Source organism: Rhyacophila brunnea, unplaced genomic scaffold, assembly GCF_057557595.1.
Source record: "Rhyacophila brunnea isolate RB1 unplaced genomic scaffold, BYU_Rbru_1.0 scaffold_14, whole genome shotgun sequence".
Lineage (NCBI taxonomy): Eukaryota > Metazoa > Arthropoda > Insecta > Trichoptera > Rhyacophilidae > Rhyacophila > Rhyacophila brunnea.
This window is the reverse complement of record NW_028232796.1, coordinates 20,002,501-20,021,662: the sequence shown is the minus strand read 5'-3', so window position 1 is coordinate 20,021,662 and position 19,162 is coordinate 20,002,501. Positions and strand designations below refer to the sequence as shown.

Here is a 19,162-nt window from a genome sequence, read left to right as displayed (position 1 = left end):
TTTGTTTCAGTCAAATGCCAAAAGCATCGCATTGTTTTTGTTGAGGGATTCTAAAAACTGCCTCTGACAAATTTTTCAGCTATCAATATAAAAGTATATTATAAGATTGGATATTTTTTCAACAGGTAGGTAGGTATAATACAAGTCAAATATTTATCTCAACTAACATGTGGAGGATGTAGCATAATGATTAATTAATTATCTTAATTACTGAGTTATTCGGATAAATGTATGTATGTCAAAAATATCAACGTAACATTACTTATTTTTTTGAAAGAACAACTTTTTAAGTGTTCTGTTAGATAGAATTTCATACTAATAGAACAAAATTAAATAGTTGGCTTAAAATTCAATTCCAAAAAATATAATATTAGTTTTATTTAATTGAAATAAAATTTGATTACATATTTCAAAATTATTTTGAATGTTTAACTTTTACTAATGGAACGAAAATGATTTTTATGCCCAGCCGCACACAAAATTGTCTCTACTGCAACATGGTCATAAATCAAAATGACCTGCAGTATTGCAACTCTTTTCCTCACACACAGGCAGAATTATGCTGAAACAGTGACGTCACGCGCCTAGTCTAAACGAATGACTGACCGCAAAAAGCTGCATGTGTGCAAGTGCTCACGCAACATCTTGCTATCCTACCTTAGACCCATGTTAAATGAAACTTGTTACATACATGCGATAAACAGTTTTTTTTCTACCAAAAATATCTCACCGACAATTACATGTGTTTTATGGATGAAAACAAATTCACAAATGTGACCGAGCAAAAGCTCATTTTCATCCAGAATCTTAAACCGACCTAACAATGAGTTGTTTACCCTAAAATTACAATTTTCAAAATTGATAACCAATACGTCTACCATGTAAAGATACTTTAAGAGAGTATAGCAGTTATTATGTGTGTTTATAAATTAAGAATATAAAATCACCATTTTAATGTGATTATACTACTTACTAATATTTTAATAACTATGAAGATAGATAGCTTATAATATTATTATTGAAAATAATTATTCAGTAAAATAAAGTTTAGTTTAATGAATATGACGGAATGGTGTTGTAACAAATGCAAGGAATGTAGAAAAAAAATTGGTTGTGTCTTTTTGAATATTATTAAAAAAAATGATATTTCTATGTATTACAGAATAACTGAAACTGCAAATGCTTCACACTTCTTAAAACAAATTATATAATTAGTCAAATAAATATTACAATCACATATAGGTACCTGATAATGAGCATAAATGTAAGTATATACCTAAGTTAATTATAAATAAAATCACTCACCTATCAATGATGACAGGGTCCGAAGGTGTTTCATTTCTATTGCCACAACTTTTCTTATCACAGCACCGGCTGAAACAAAAAAACACAGTTGACAACAGAAAATTCAAGCTTATCAGCTATTCAATGAATTTACTCCAGTTTTGATTTACCATTTTTTTTTTCAATTATTTTTTAAACAATAATTTCATTCACTTACAAAAATAAACCGTAAAATACCTTTTCATAAAGATGTCATATGGAATATTTTTATTGTATAATATTTTCAATCTAATTCTAAGACAAATTGTAATACCTCCAGCGACAGAATATGAAACATGAAATTTAATATAATTTACTGACTTATTACTCAATACGTAAAAAGAAAAATTAATATTTAAAAAATAATGTGCGTAAATTTCCACTCTTCCGCAATCTTATGGTTATTTTTTATCATTAAAATGTAGTTAAATATGATAAATTATTTTAAATATGTCAAAGACATTTTTTTAATAATTAACAATTTCTATATGTTTAAAATTAAATTTAACGACCATTTTTAAAAAAAAATAAAAATCTATGTAAATTTAAATTATTTTTATTTTTATTGAATCGAAGTGACAATATTATGTATTGAATAATTGAAACATTTTTATGTGTAAATTATCTGTAGATTGTATTAGATCTCATGTCTTGTATTATGTCGCCAGATGTCCCTAGTAGTAAACTACTAGGTACTCCTTAAAACTATCCTGCAACTAAAATTCAAACTTAATTTTCATATGGTACTGTCTGCTCTATGGAACTTGACAATCGTCAATGCGATCTTCAGAATAATTGGATCGCTGATCGGTAAAAAACAATAATCAGTTCAATTAATAACACAATCAGTGCTAACTTTTTAATTTCCATATTTAAATAACACGTTGATTACATCTAATGGCCAACGACTCTTAACGCGCCAGTCGCGGTGTTAACACTAAATGAGTTAATACGGAAAGGGTTCAGAATTATTCAAAGGTATAACAATTATTAATAACATGAAGGTATTTCTAATTAATTATTCATTTTCTTATTCAAGTTTAGTGGGAATTTTTTGTTCGGCAAATAATCGGAAATAGATAATACATATTTTTCAAATACATAGATATCAATAATTACCGTTTAGGGTATCTGATGTTTGATAAAAATTAGTTTCTTATAAAATGGTTGTCTGGCATTAGAATACGCTTTAGTATTAATAATTTGTAATTTTTTTATTTTATTATTAATTAGATATTTTTATAAATAATTTATATATTATTATTATGTAAATATCTTAAAAAATAAACATGTTATCAAAAATTATAATGAAGCAAATTCCTTTCCATATTTAAATTAAATCAATTTATGTAATAAAGTTAAGTATTGCACTAAAACAATAAATACTTCTTTGATATTCATGTTGGTGTCATACAAATTTATCTGAAATATTATGGTAAAATAAATCTCTACAAAAATAGTGCAGCCTTGCCCAGAAACTGATTCTCTATATTTTGTAATTCATAAGTCAACACTGACATTTTGTCAAATAGTTGTACTTTTGTACTGTGGCAGCAACATTTATTTAAAAAAATATATCTTGGATTTTTTAACCAGCCGCGACTTAGGGCATTGTATTTATTTATATACAGCCGCTCTAAGTACCAGATGCACGTGGATACTTAGTTGTGTAGGTTATTTATTTCTTCTAACACCGTATGCCTACATACGTATTTTATACGAATTTTTCTCAAACTAACAATACATTTTTAAATGTGCGTTCACCACAAATACCCAATAACTCTCTCTTCTCGTGAGATTTATACATAATACATTGCAGAAAATCGCTAAATTATACATGCGCGCAAGTCATTTTCGTGCAAAATATCCCAAATGATTCAGCTGAAAAATGCGGACACTCGCATGTTTTCCCAAAAAAAAACTACCCCGTTGTCTCAGCACGGACACTTAGTGTCGGCCTACCCCTACAAATCTTCGCGATAGTCGTCCGCCCCGCCCACCGCACCCCCGCCTATCAAAACCCACCCCCGGAGGGAGATTTAGCCCCTGGGGAGTCTGTCCTTTGCCTATTCACTCAATGTCTTTGGCCTTCGCTTTGGATCACGGCTGCGCGGGACTGGAGGGATATTGCTCGCGACAGAGACTATCAACAGTTTGTATGTATATGCAACTCAGCTCTAAAACCAGTCAAAAACTTCCAATTTTGAATAGTTTATATATTAAAGTTATTATATAATTTCATTCAGACAGCATGGAGCTAAAAATAGCATCATAGGTATATATATACCAATATAAAATAATTGCAACGGCTTATGTAAAACTAAACAAAGTGAAAGATTCTCGTAACAACATATCTAATATTGTTTCAACAATTATTTACAAAAACTTTATAAATCATATCGAAACAACGGAAAATTGTAAACCTCGTAAATACCACGAATATTTTTCATTTTTTAATATCGATTAATTAATTTTAAAAATATTTTCTTTCTCATTAGACTTATTTGTAAGACCAATTTTTTATATATTATGTTTGGTAATTATTCACCCATGCTGGAGCTAGAACTTTTAACAAAAGTTTTTTTACGAATGTCATTGAATACCCATAAATTGTGGTAAACATACCCAGAACTTGATAATGACGTTATATAAAATCATCAGTATAGACTCATACTTTTATGTAGATAGCTATGTATCTATTTTTTTTATCAAATCGGAACTAAATTACTTTAATTTTTTCCACTGAAACTAAATGGTACAAAACATTAAATCTTATCAACCAGGAAGCAAAGATATTAAACATTTCATAGAGGTAGTTAAGTTTAAATTAAACTTACAGTTTTATCTGAACATTATATTTTTAATGAATGATAGCGATGCATTTATATCATGTATTTTCTTTGGTTTATATATTATTATAACCATATTGAGCTAGTTGTAAATAATTGTAAATTTTGATTCTGAAAATAAATATTTTAAAACTTTTATAATATTTCTATAGGTATTGAGAACTTCTGAAAAGAGACGGGCAATGTCGTAAAGACTGCAAAAAAGTTTCGACAGATTATGATAGTCTACCTGAAGTGAATCAGAGGAGAAAACTTTGTGAGATTACTTCTCACGGCGCATGAAGAAAAAACGTTGAAATTTTATTCAGGCCATGTTATATTTTCAATGAAAACTGAATATCTCCAGCCTTGCTTGCATATTCAATAAATCACTATTACTTATTCATTTATTCCAGGAATAGAACCCGCCAATGTAAATAAACAATCTAGAAAATATACGAGTCAACCCATACAATAATATGCATCTATTTCAATTTACTGTTTATAAATGATAAGCCGATTGATAATATATTTTTGTTGTTTTTGTGTAGCTTAAAGACAACTCTTGCACTTGAACTTGCAGTTTTCCAGACAAAAGGTACATAATTATATCCAAAATGAAAAAAGTGTTTAATAATTAAACTATTTACTTTTACTTTGAGAATATTTTCGATATTATATTATTTGCTTCATATATCGGTACAATAAATTAAACCAAAGAAAAACAATATTATAAAATTGCTATGATTAGGTGTGATCGTAAAACAATGCAATAACAATTATTTTAATGGTTATCTGTAATTACATATCCAAATTTACTATCATTTTTTTATCAGAAAAATAACTATCTTCATACACAACTCAACGTATAATGTATAAACTGAAAACTCTCAAAAACATTACCATCAGAGTACCTACTTGTACATTATATATAAATTATTCACTGGTTTTATAAATCTTATAATGAAAATGTTCATGTAGTCATTGTATATGTACATTTGTTATTATAATAAATGGTCTAATCACCTCATGAAGTAGGTGTAATATAATTACCCACAAACTACGATATAATAATTCATATTCTATTCATAAGATCATATTAAAATATAACCTAGTATCTACTTAATATTTATAGATTTTTATAAATTTTAATAATCGGCACTTAGTTATAATGTTTTATTAAAATACATAAATATAAGAATTCAATTAAACAGAAGTCACACAATTGAAATTGTTTTCTGTCCGTAAGGGGAAATTTTTAACTTTAATTTAATTATCTTCTCTTTCATATAATAATATTATGTAAAAGTGGATACCACTATTGATTTTTGATACAGGAATTTTAGAATTTAAAGTAGATGGATAGATTATTTACCTGCACATAACTTCATGTGTGAGTAAGACGCGGCACATCTCCGGGTTTTTATCCTGACCCTCGTACATGATTGGCTGAAATCATAAAAGAAAAATACGTCATTATGATACCATCTTATGATTATTGATTGATGATACAACAATTGAATAGTATAATAATATATGTGGTTCTTTTGATATTATATATATTATAAGATTAAAAAATTGTAAACGAGTTTTTGTTATTTTTTTAAAAATCATGGGAATAAAATGGTATAAAACATGGTGTTCAATATATATATATATATATTATAAAAACAACTTTTTTATTTATGATATAGTAGACGATATTTTGAATCATAAAAAATATTAAATAACTATTTCTTTTATTCAGAGAATAATTCACAAGATTTTGTAATGTACTATTCTAATTATTGACCATAAATAATTTTGAAAAACACTTCTGAGAAAATATTTCTGCTGGGTGTTTTACTTTTTTCAAAAAGATTTTTTCTATTGGTTATAATATATTTTCTCAGAAGTGTTTTTCAAAATTATGTAGGTATGTTCTATAAAAATATGTTTATACATATATTATAAATTAGTACGTAAGATTATTTAAATTATTACGTTGGTAGTTAATTAAAAAAATCTATAAATATAATTAAATATTTCATAAAAATAGTATATCAATTGAGGTTACCCAATAAAGATAGAATTTTAATTCTTGCTCGTGAGAATATTGAAATTGTTTTCAGTGGGTCTATTCTATGCTTATCGACCGCTAAAGTGATAAAGTGATAAATATTATCAAACTTAGGGTAGGTTTGTATCAAAATATTAGCACTTATTGTAACAATTACACGAAGTTGGTTTTTATTGTTGCAATAAGTGCTATATTTTAACAGCACATATCTTGCTGCTGTTAAAATATCGCCCGTATTGCAACAATAAAAACCAGCTTCGTGTAATTGTTACAATAAGTGCTAATATTTTGATACAAACCTACCCTAAGTTTGATACTATTTATCAATTTAGTGTTCGATAAGTATAGAATAGACCCACTGGAGACTATAACTTACATAATAAATGATTGCAGTGCCTGGAATAAGAATAAACTTGACATTTCGCATGATAACCAGACAGTTTAACGATCAATTTAAAGTGAATATCGACACGCTAGATCACAAGCACATTTTTTTTAAAGAACCTCATATTCTGGTTAACATCTTGTATCATAAAACGGCCATCTTTAAATATACATAATATTATATTACCAATATCTTTGGACATACTTATATAGGGTTGTAGTTGTCCTAGGAAGAATTGGTCTTAAAAAAATTAAAAGGACGTCTATCTATACTCTAAAGTAAGTGGAAGAGAGAACGATTAAACTATTGGATGTTTAAATAATACTTATCCCTGAACGTATTACCATTACATCTAAAATCTAGTTGATTATGGTAAACATGTCAAACAAAGTCCTACTCCAACTCTAAAGTATATAGCCTTAAAACTCTCTCATTGAATAAGATGACGACAGTAAAAAGAGATCCGTCTCAGCCGAGACGTTTAACCTTCGTCTGGGTTCCACGTGTTCCCCCCACCACAACTACTACTACCCAGGTGTAACTCGTAAAATGTAATTACGCTTTGCACAGGTCATTAAATGGTCGGGAAATTCGCCACTCTGGGACGCTGTGGAAACTCGTAAAGCGGCCACGAGACTGCGAAATGCGTTTAAGTCAACTCGGACTATTGCGGGACGATTAAGACGAGTTGACGAGTGTTAACAGGTGATGCGATTGTTGATCAGTGCATTGATAAAGGCACACAGATAATTGGTTGGGGGGGAGGTTGTCCAAATCGAAAAAATATTCATAATATTGTACATACATAATTTTGAAAACACTTCCGAGAAAATGTAGTATAACCAATGACATTAATATGGACAAATCATCTGGGAATAAAAATGACACTCACTTTTTTGTCGGGTCTGCCGAATGGCATAATCTGTTCTAACGCCATTACAATAAAGGTGATATTGCTATAAATTCCCGATGCTTTTAGTCGAGTCTGCCGAACGGTTCGGTTCGAAAGGGTTCGTTCAAATGAACATTGACACTAGAAATACTATTCTAACGGCATTACAATAAAGGTAATATTGCTATAAATTCCCGATGCGTGATATCGCATAATGAAAATTGCGTGACGTCTACATGTGCGAATGTTGCTGTGCGTGAATTTAATTGCTAGCTACTGTATTGAGTGCGTTGTCCATTAATAATGTCATTGAGTATAACCAATAGAAAAAATCTTTTTGAAAAAAGTAAGACACCCCGCAGGAATCGAACCTACATCTCTTGGGTTTCACGCCCGTGCACATTGACCACGATTTTAAAGGCACCGTACTTAAATGCGACAAATTTTGTATATGTATATAGTATGTATAGTGTATATTATAATAAATTATAAGACAACTTTGATACTTCTATTGGTTTGTATTTGCGCATTAAATATATACTCATTACGTACAATATTCTTTTGTCGGAAAAAAGTAATCGGAAATCAAAAGTATTCATTTAATTTTTGTTTAATAAAATAACCTGGAATCTATGTCTTCAGGAACAGCCGCTCAACAGGGTGAACTTAATCAATCTATTAATAAATAATTCATACCGACGTACGTGAATAAATAAAATGCATATTGTTAAACTTTTCATTGCTCTCCGCTTTTTTCACATAGTTTTGGAATATTTCGCGATCTATATTTGACATAATATATGTATTTACATAATGCATTACGTAAAATATGTAAGATATTTCCATAATAATATATTGCTAGGAATTTTTTCAATTGTGTTATATTATTTTATACTTAGGGTATCATAGTATGATACTATTAATTATATTCATCCATTCTAACGTACGTTCTAAACTTCTTCCGGAGAATGTTCTTAATACATAAATGGTAAAACATATATAACTACTCATTAGCAACATCTTCTTGGCTACGTGTTAAAATTGTGAACTAACATGCTCCACCCATTTAAAACCGCACTTCCATTATAAACTAACAAGCTCCTCTCATTTAATAGACAACAGCGCCTAGAAGCGTAGCCAAAAAGATGTTGCAGAAGAGTAGAGTGAACATTATAGAGTACAAATAACAGCCACGGTGATTCCCTAAGTAAAAAACTCTTCGTTTCCATATATGACGTGATACAAAGCAAAGTTTTTAAATACTAATCGATAGATAGAGGTAGCAGAGTTATATCTGCAATTTTGTTGTCAAATAGCATGTTATACCAAATAAATGAAATAAAAACTTGATTACTAGGGAAGAATTAAAGAATGAGCAATCAAATATACGTTATTCAGCAGATAGCTACATAACCATTCGGTAGTTATAATCCTTACATGAAATTCAAATTAGGACAGTGCTATTTAAAAGGGTGCATATGAGAAGGTCATTATCTTTTTTGCTATCACAATGCGATCCCCTTTTGTACTGTTTGCAAATCGAATAAAACTGGTATTGCATACATTATGTCCAAAATCACTAGTTTTATTTTACGATTTAAGTATCAGAAAAATGTGTTTATGAGGTGTTGTTACTATTATTAATTTTTGTTGTTAATAATATTTTGAATAAGTAACAAATCATGATTTAATTTAAATATTTTTTTCCAATTTATTTATAGTAGTTATGAACCTTTTCAGAAAAATATATTTTTAAAACTTGTGTTTTTTTACAACATCTTAAAGCACTACGTAAATTATATTCATGTCATATGCAGGTAAGTATACAATATACACAATGCTTAAAATGTGAAAAAGTGCATTATAAATCTGTTTATATTAATTATATTATGAAATATGTTATAATTAATATTACTTTTTATCATAGTGTTTCAATATTTATGAGAAAAATAGAATGGAATTTAGGTATGTTTTTCTCCATATTTCCATTTAAATATAAAATTTTGTTCGTAGCATTTATGCAACCATTAATATATTATCAAATATTAATACTTACATAAATATTCTTGCAATATTGTTAAATATTTTTGTAATACAAAAAATTTAATTTTTATGTGAACATAGAGTAGATTTATGTTATTTTTGAATTTTTACTGTTGAAAATACATCATTTAAAAAAAATTGATAGTCTTACGAGACTAAACTAAACTAGACTAAGTACTCACCCAGGTAGTAAAAGATATGATAAAAGATATCCTACTCATTTCAGAGGTATTTCACAAGTATATTATAATATATTAGTTTATCAATATTTCATTGCAAATGCACTCAAACAGAAAGGTTAAAAACCCCTGATTTATACTATTATAATTTATTTTAAAAAAACTTATTTTATTTTAATAATAACTAATCAAGGCGTAGACATTTGGAAAATATTTCGTGTAACATAAATAAATAATCTAATCCCATGTTATATCGGTAATTCTCAAGTAAGCATTCGTTATTTTACCATTTTGTCCAAACAAAACGTCAGTACGATACGACAGAATATCCCCCCACTGAAGAGGGATTATGGCCCTTATTAAAGGTAATCCTTATGATAGATTTTTTCCTGCTTAATTGAATATGTAATGGAATGGCTTACTATCTTTTGTATCGAGAGATAGTCAGGGATTCTAGGAGACTTAGTGGCCGAAAGAAGGAGCAATATGTTTCATACTGTAGTTACATGTGGCTTATTTAAAAATAACATGAATTGGAGGGTGCTACATTTGAATAGTTAAGGGTAGATTTTGGATGCACATGTTAGTTATACTGGCGTCGCTTCTTTTTAAAATATACATTATTAACTTTAAAACCGGATTTTTTTAATAAAAATATTTTTAAAATATATATCATTAATAATATTAAACGATCAATAATTGATGGTACTTAGTCAAAAATAAAATTTAATTCTAATTGATAATGGCATTATACTCTTCTATATAAATAAATTCTAGTGACTTTTGAATTTTGGTATCTTCAGATTATACTTATATAACTGGCGTTAACATTCAAATGTTTTACTTTTTATATTATAATATGCATATATCAAATAATGCATATAAAATATCGTAAAAAATGCATTACATGTAAGTATGTGTACACATGATTTGCACAGTTATTAAAAAGTTTTCGCTTTTTAAGTGTTTTTTAAATGTCTATTTAAAGCATTCTACAAGAGACGTGTTATTTAATAAAATAACTAAAAATACGTTAGACATGATGAGCTATTGTAAGTAAAGACAACCGATTTGATATGAAGCAAAAGGGTGACCCATATAAATCTCATGGGAATTATCCACCATCAAAAGTTTTTTTAAACATGCCGTTTTACATAAGCTTATGGTTTTTATTACCATGATCACATATAGTTTGGTATAAATTTTATAAAACGTTATTTCTCGTTATAAACTATAAATTTTAATATATACAGATGCCTATTTTAACTTTACGTATCGCTGTCAATTATTCCCAGTAAAATCTTTAACACGGAATATAAATTTATTTTATTGTGTTAACTTTCAATTCTCAATGAAAATGGATCGAATTAATAAAATAAAATACAATTTTTAGTACTACCTCCATTTAATTTAATATTATTCAGGACTAGTTTTGTCCGCTTCAAGAAGAAGAATGTTTAATTTGCGTATGATATCTATGTATCTTACAGTAGTTACATACGAAATCATAAATCCTCATTTTTTGTATAAAGAAAACTTATCACATTTAAGGACGCGTACAAAATTTCCCAACGCGTATGACAGAAATTGAATAACACTCTAAATCGAATATCCGCTGATTCTTTAAGCAATTTTCACTCAGCTTTGTACGAAATAAAAGTTAAACCCAATTTTCTACAAGAAGAAGTATCAAACAAATTACCCACGCTGCAAGAAGCTACATGAAGGCGAATAAGAGACGAAGAAAAATTGCCAAGCAGAGACATAAGCGGGAGAAACTAAGTTAGCAACGGTGATTTACAAGAGAAACACTTTAGACTGCCTGGGGTAGGTGCTACGTTGCTACGCTCGCTACGAGATATAGCTACTACCCGCTACGAAAGCTCTGCATAGTGCTGAGACACTCTTTATCTGCCTGCCTCGTAGAAGACGGAAGACCTATTATCTTTATATCACGACGAATTGTGTGCGCTGTATTGCCACGGATATTTATTATTTGAAATTCAAATGGGAATTTTCTCTCGCGTCACTTTTTACGTGATAAGTTTACTGGGAAAATATTCCGCATGAAAAATGCAACGTTTATCTTTATTATTAAATTTAAAAATCAAAATGATGTCTGTTTTGTTGTGGTGTTTATATTTTTGAACTGATTTCCGTTACATTATTATATAGATATATTAAAATAATTATTATAACATTGTATAATTATTATTTATTTATATTTATTTATTATCCGCATGAAAAATGCAACGTTTATCTTTATTATTAAATTTAAAAATCAAAATGATGTCTGTTTTGTTGTGGTGTTTATATTTTTGAACTGATTTCCGTTACATTATTATATAGATATATTAAAATAATTATTATAACATTGTATAATTATTATTTATTTATTTTATCAATGGCTTTATTAGATTCAATTATTTCTTCAACTAGATAAAAATAATACATACATACATATTATTTTTAACACTACATTGGCCAAGTGGCCCAATAACAGTAGTGTATTTAACAATATAAGACAATCAATCAAATACACACATGCTTTGACAGAATGACATAAATATATTATGACCTCACCGAGATCAAACTCGCAACTCCCGGTGATAGGCGAGCGTCTTATACATTGGACTACGAGGGCCGCCAAGAAATACTTGTTACATTTTATAATGACTCTAAAAATCTTACTTATCGTCGTTGAAACTAGAAAATTGTGTAACTCCGTTTTAATCGAAAATTGACTTTGAATGCCATCTAGTGGCCGTTGATAATATCTATCCGTCTTGCAAATTTTGTAATTCCAGAAAAATTGTATCATTGTTAAATCATGGATGATTTCACTCCAAAACCATACATTTGTATAGGAAACCATAATGTTTTTTGTCTCTCCTGTAAAGTAGTGTTTTTGGAGTTACACAATTTTCTAGTTTCAACGACGTTATGTCGTAGCTATAAATAAATGGTTGCTTGTGTTAAGACAACGACTCGATTTAATTATTTTTTTGATAATGTAAACTTAATCATAATTAACTGTTTCTTTTATTCAAACGAATAATTCACAATATTTAAGAATATATCATTTTGATTATTGAACACTATATAATTTAGAAAAACACTTTCTGAGAGAGTATATTATCACCAATAGAATTTTTTTTTTGAAAAAAGTAAGTCAACCGGCCGGGAATTGAACCCTGCATCTCCACGGGTAAATCCCCAATCGTCGCATTTATCCAATATGCTACGGTGTGACATACTAATAGCGCCAAATTTTAACTGGTCATTTTAATACCATAATAATATTGGAGAAATTCCACGACGTCGGTTACTAATCAAAAGTAATAGTAAATAATTACCTACTTTGATTTAAGAAACAAAAATCGATTGCCAAAGTAGCTTGATTTCGAAGACCGTTGATGAGTAGGTAAAATGACCAATAGTTAAAATTTGTCGCTTTTAGTATGTCACACCGTAGCATATTAGATAAATGCGACGATTGGGGCGTTTACCCGTGGAGATGCAGGGTTCGATTCCCGGCCGGTTGGCTTACTTTTTTCAAAAAAGATTTTTTCTATTGGTGATAATAATATACTCTCTCAGAAAGTGTTTTTCTAAATTATATAATGTTCAATAAACTTAATCATAAAAATAATAGTAAATTAATATAACTCTCGTAGATATGAATTATTACTACCCTATTCTAAACCATAAATGGAATTTGTTTACTTTTCAACATAATCGAACCTAGGTATATAATATATAATATGTTAAATTCTATTATGTAGGTATTTCCTAAATTGTGTTATTTATTGATATTAAAAGTACAATTCTGTAGAGTTTCTTAGTCGATAAACCTACAGTCACCATAATAAGTAAAAATTTAACATTTTTGTGATTTTTTTTGAATTTTCTGAATAGTTGGAAAGTTTTAAGTATTTGATTATTTTCATGCATCATTGATGCATGAATACGTTTGTCATTAAGATTAGCATAAAGATCATTGTAATTAATGTTTCATATTGAAAAAAACATACTGATTTTATAAAAATCAAATATAAGTAAAGGATTAAAGAATCGTTTCATGAATTTTAAACTAAAAAGCTTTATTATAACTTTATAATTCAACATTTCTATATATTAGTATGCACAGGAAGATATTCAATTAGCAATATATTGCCAGAAGAAGAATAATCTGTTTCAAGAATCTCATAAATTGGTTTGATTTCATTGTCTATGCTTGTATAGAGTAACGTCAAACAGGGAAAATATAGTAAAAAAATATCATTAACTTCCAATAATGGATATAACATAGAAAAGAACACATACTTATTAAACTTTCAAGTCAAGCCCAATTAGCATAAAATAACAGTTTATTGATGTACGTCAGATTTAAAAATTTCAAAGACAGTTTGTCTACTAATGTTCAGAGCAATGGTAGACAGTAACAATGTTAACAAAATCTTCGCCAACATCTGATTAAACAAATAAATTAATTGGTATATAATTATTAAATTTTCACCATTAGTGCAACAAATAAACTGTTATTTACAAGCAAACAGCAAGAGGTCGCAACAGACCTCGGACATTTATTTATTCAGAAAATGTATTATCATAAACTTTTTGAATTACAACGATTGAAGGGTACTGGAAAAAAATGTAAAAATAATATTACTAAAAATAAAAATACTATTTGTTTTGGTTACCACTGCCCTTCAAATAATTGTGTATGCTGCTTCAACCGTCTCCAGCAAATCAAATTAGTAGCCAATGTGTTTTCCCACCTTTTTGGTGGCGCCAAGTATACCTACATATTACATGCCGCGTGATCTTGCGGAGTTGTCCGTAACTTCATTTTCAAAGGATTTTAAATCATACGCGGACATGATAATAAAAAACTTGGCAAAAAATATTTCAGAGAAAGTTATTACTAATTTTGCCTCAATCATTTTTACAATGGATTATTCAGATTAAACACAGCTACGCAACTGTTTAAAGTTTACTAAACTAACATATAACATAGATATCACAAATTGAGCAAATTAATTTATTCTTTCATTCATATATAAATAAATAGCAATATTAGAATAACACAACAAACTAGTGATATCTGTAAATTGGATTGCAATGGTAATAAATTCTATATACCTAATACATAATATTTAAAATAACCAATCGACACTATGAAAAATAAATAAGTTTCAGACATCTCTATAAAAGTAAATTTACAAATGGATGACAATCGAGCATTTACTACATAAATTGTTATATATTATAATATTATGTAATAGTGTAAAAAATACTTAGTTTTTTTTACTCATGGCTTGCCTGTGCCCCATAGACATTCCGTGCCAATGATGGCCGATACATTCAAATACTGAATACTGTAATAATGTTTACAAGGAATAAGCTTACTCATCCATTCAGTAGGTAAAAATTATAATTGGATTCGGCTTGTTGCTGAAAAAGAAACCTAGTTGAAGCGGATAATACGACTTTTGATGCTATATGCCAATTGGACGAAGCATCTAGAAAATAAAATGACACTCACTTTGTGTCGGATCTGCCGGATGGCGAAATTCATATTTTAATATCGGTATCCTACGCTCAAATGAACATTCTGCTTGCAAGCGGTCTGGCGACACCGCTGGGTCTGCCCATACAAAATTTCTGACTGTCAGGTTTCGACTCCACCGTTATTATTGTGTTACAAAATGCCAATGTGCCTAGTTAAAAATTGTAAAAACATCTACTAAACACTCCAAGAAAGATGGGATATCACTTTGCATGTGTTAGTATTATTTATTATTTATAAAATGCCATTTTAAGATATTGATGAATGTTTATTCAATGCAATTGAATGACAGGAACCATTGGACAGTCAGTCGCCTGTGATTCGCTGAGCTCACTGGCGTATAATCTACGAGAAGTCGTAAGTAACCGAGAATCTGTTTCTAACGCAATGAGTCATGACACTAATACGCCATTACAATAAAGGTTATATTACTATAAATTCTCGAAGCTTGTATCGCATAATGGAAACGGATACGTCAATGGTCACGTGACATCTACCTATACATCTGTGAATGACTTTGATGCACAATTTCTCGTGCGCACCGGGTATGAAGTGAGTCGTCCATTTAATATGTCATTGCTATATGCGGCGTCGAAGACCTGGCAGCGAAAGTAGAATGAATCTACCAATAGCCGGCACACATATTTGTTCTTTTCGGATAATAAATGGCGATTAGAGATAACCATGTTGACTCTTGATCATCACACCAGTCAACTTTTGACAGGCCATGGTGGGTTCGCTGCCAAGCTCTTTGAGTTTGGACTTGTTATTCGACCGACATGTCCATGTGGCGAAGAAAAACAGGATGCAAACCATATCCTCTGGGAATATCTGAAAATGTGCTCCGAGAGGGAAGAGTTACTGGAATCGGTCCAACCAGTTGCTGGGCCGTCCAACCTGGTCGCCACAAAGGCAAATTATCTTGCATTTTAAAAAAATGCGACGTCTTACTACAGGCGTGAAGATCTCTTCACATAATTTTTGCTGTCCGTATTAACTTCGTTTTTTTGTAATATTTATAAAATTCCTTTTTTTTTTAATTTCCTTGTGTCTTTTCTCTCCCCGGCAATTTGCATTGGAGTAAAATCAGTAAACTCAGTCAAAGCTCACTTGATAGCGTGGCGACCTCAGTTTCCCTAACTGCTCCTGAGACATTACCAGGCATAAAAAAACTCTACAGATGCTACACATCAAACTTAGTGCCTCGTGGTACGCTCGATTATGACCGAATGTGGTGCGGGGCGGGTTTGGTTTGGAAAGCCTATTTGTGTTAGATGTAAATTTGATTTTATTTTTATTATAACTAAACAGATACCCCATATGAAGTGAAATAATATTGTATAACATGTCATATGTTTTAAGTTTGACTAAAATTATGTTACATTATTTATTTTACATAATATTGGTGTACCAAATAAATAAAAATTGAAGTTGTTACAGTTTTATAACGTTATATTTAGATAATATTTATCTAATATGCAAGAAACGAAATATGACAGTATAATATTATTTATAATGATTGTTACATTATTCTAAATTGAAAATATGCATTTTATTATATTACAATAACTGAGTTATGTTTTTTAATCAAATTGTTTATGTTAATTTATAATATAAACTGTATATTATACAGTGAGGTTTTTGTTGTTTTAAATGTTCTGTGACTTTGACTTTATTCGACTAATGACCTCATATTGGCGAAGGGGTGTAATAATATTTGCATGCATATCTATGAGACCTATCACTGTCCAAACACAATTCGACAGCCACGTGTCGACTCCGGTTTGATAATGCACAATCCCTTTATCGCAAAATAGTGCAGACGGTCTGGACGTCTAAGGGCTTGGCTGTTCCATAGAAATCTAGGTCGGGATAAATTTAGAATCGCGCTAAGAACAAGTGTAAATATGAGGGGTATAGATATGGGAATTTTAAATCATATATTGTGATGTTTTGCAGTGATATGCTTTAGTTAGAATTAAATCATACATCATCATGTATTTGAAATCATATTTATTTATACATATATCCACCATTTTTAGCTGATTGTTAATTATATAAATATTAAAAATATTGTAATAAGAAATCTATAATATTCCACCAATCTGTTAAACTGGATGTACTATACTGCCTCCATAAGCTATTTTCTAAAGTCACATTTTGAAATAATGAGACATTCACGTTTTTCAACTTTTCCTTGATCCGTGCCACGGACGAATTAACTCGCCAAAGCATGTATGTCGCGTCAGGCCACGGACAAATATATTCATGGGTTCTTGTAAACGTCATAACCTCTGAATAAACATTCTGTGTATATTTTCTATACAATATTAATCATTTTAGTGTGAAAATATTCACGATAAACTTGATAAACATGCTGTGTTGATAAGTTTTCACAAATATTTATCATTCCGTTTCTATTTCATATTTTTTATAGAATTTATTTTATTCCTAAAATAGCTGGCCTACAAGTGTCTACCTAGTAAAAATTGGCTGGCAGTAGGGATTCCAATCTCGGGATCCCGAACTATTTTCGATACCTATGAATCCTGGGATTGATAAACATAATCCCGGGATTTCGAGATTGATTTTTTTATCAATTTTTATGGAAAATAAAATAAAAGCAAAAATAAAACAGAAAAAATACTTTTTATAAAAAATAACTACATTAGAAATAAACTGAGTTTGAATAAAGTTTGATTTATATCCATGTGTAGGTTGCCTATTCATATTATTTTTTCACATGAATTATTAAAAATGAGAAAGATTGGAAAAAAACAATGCTTCGCACTTTTAACAAAGTAATTCTACCATGATATCATACGTTTTACGGCAATTTCATATTTGGCTGACTAATTAGATTTATGAAGCGGAAAGGCCATAAGTAAGTACACCATGATTATTTGCTTTACTATTTTAAATCTCGCTAATCCATTCATTATGTCTTTACGATCAGAGACAGCAATTTCATATTAAGTTCACATTATTATTTATATTAAAATATTATTTACTCCATTAAACTTGTGTATTTCCAAGATTGAACGTATACAATATTAACAATGATGTCTTAAATAGTATAAATTATACTAGATTTATTTTTGACCGATTGTATCAATGTTATTTGTAAATATAAAATTTTTATATTAACAATGGAAAAAATGCCAATCCCGGGATTGTCAAATTGTAATCCCAAAATCCCGGGATCAGAATTTTGGCTCGGGATTGGATTCCCTAACTGGTAGTGATAAGGTTAAGAAGTTTTTCAATAATATGAATGAATCTTTTGATTTATGGTATAAGCAAAAACCAGTATATTTTCAATCGATACTGTGTTTTTACTTATGATTCTCTTTATACTGTCTTTTTGCTTAGAATTACTACCGTTTCCATGAAAAAAACACGAAAAACAATACTTTTTTTACGATTTTTATACTGAAATAAATTGAATACTGCTTTTGACTTTATATCAAACGGTTCAAAATTTCACGTACCTATAGCATTATCTCTACCATGGCCCCCACATCCTGAAGCGAGCCCCCAGGCTAGGATTTTTGGCGGGCCCCCCTACCTATCGCTAAATATAGAGACGGTGTGATACTCTACAGTAGCGTTTTCCAAATGGTGTACGCGGTAAAATTAATGTGTATATTTAGTATTTTTTTTGTAGTATTTAACTATAGTTTAATACTTCCATTTGAATAATTATGGAGTTGTCGAGTATCGATACACAATTAAAAATTGTATGGTACAACCACATAATTTTAAATAATAACATTATCGAAAAAAAAAGTCTTTTTTTTTACTATTAGAGTGAATTTGTGATGTGTGTTTATATCACTTATCTGGTCGAATCGCCACGCCGGGCCTTTCCTGAGCCTAGA

General features: G+C 29.5%; 1 protein-coding gene across 1 annotated transcript in view; it reads right to left on the bottom strand.

Annotated features, from left to right (window-relative positions):
* Nucleotides 1-19,162, bottom strand: part of kn (EBF transcription factor knot) — a 225,956-nt gene that overhangs the window by 146,255 nt on the left and 60,539 nt on the right. Inside the window, exons 6-7 of the mRNA XM_085942363.1 lie at nt 5,527-5,600; nt 1,306-1,374 (exon numbers count right to left, since the gene is read on the bottom strand). Coding sequence (XP_085798489.1) covers nt 1,306-1,374; nt 5,527-5,600 — 143 coding nt within the window. The remainder of the gene's footprint in view (nt 1-1,305; nt 1,375-5,526; nt 5,601-19,162) is intronic.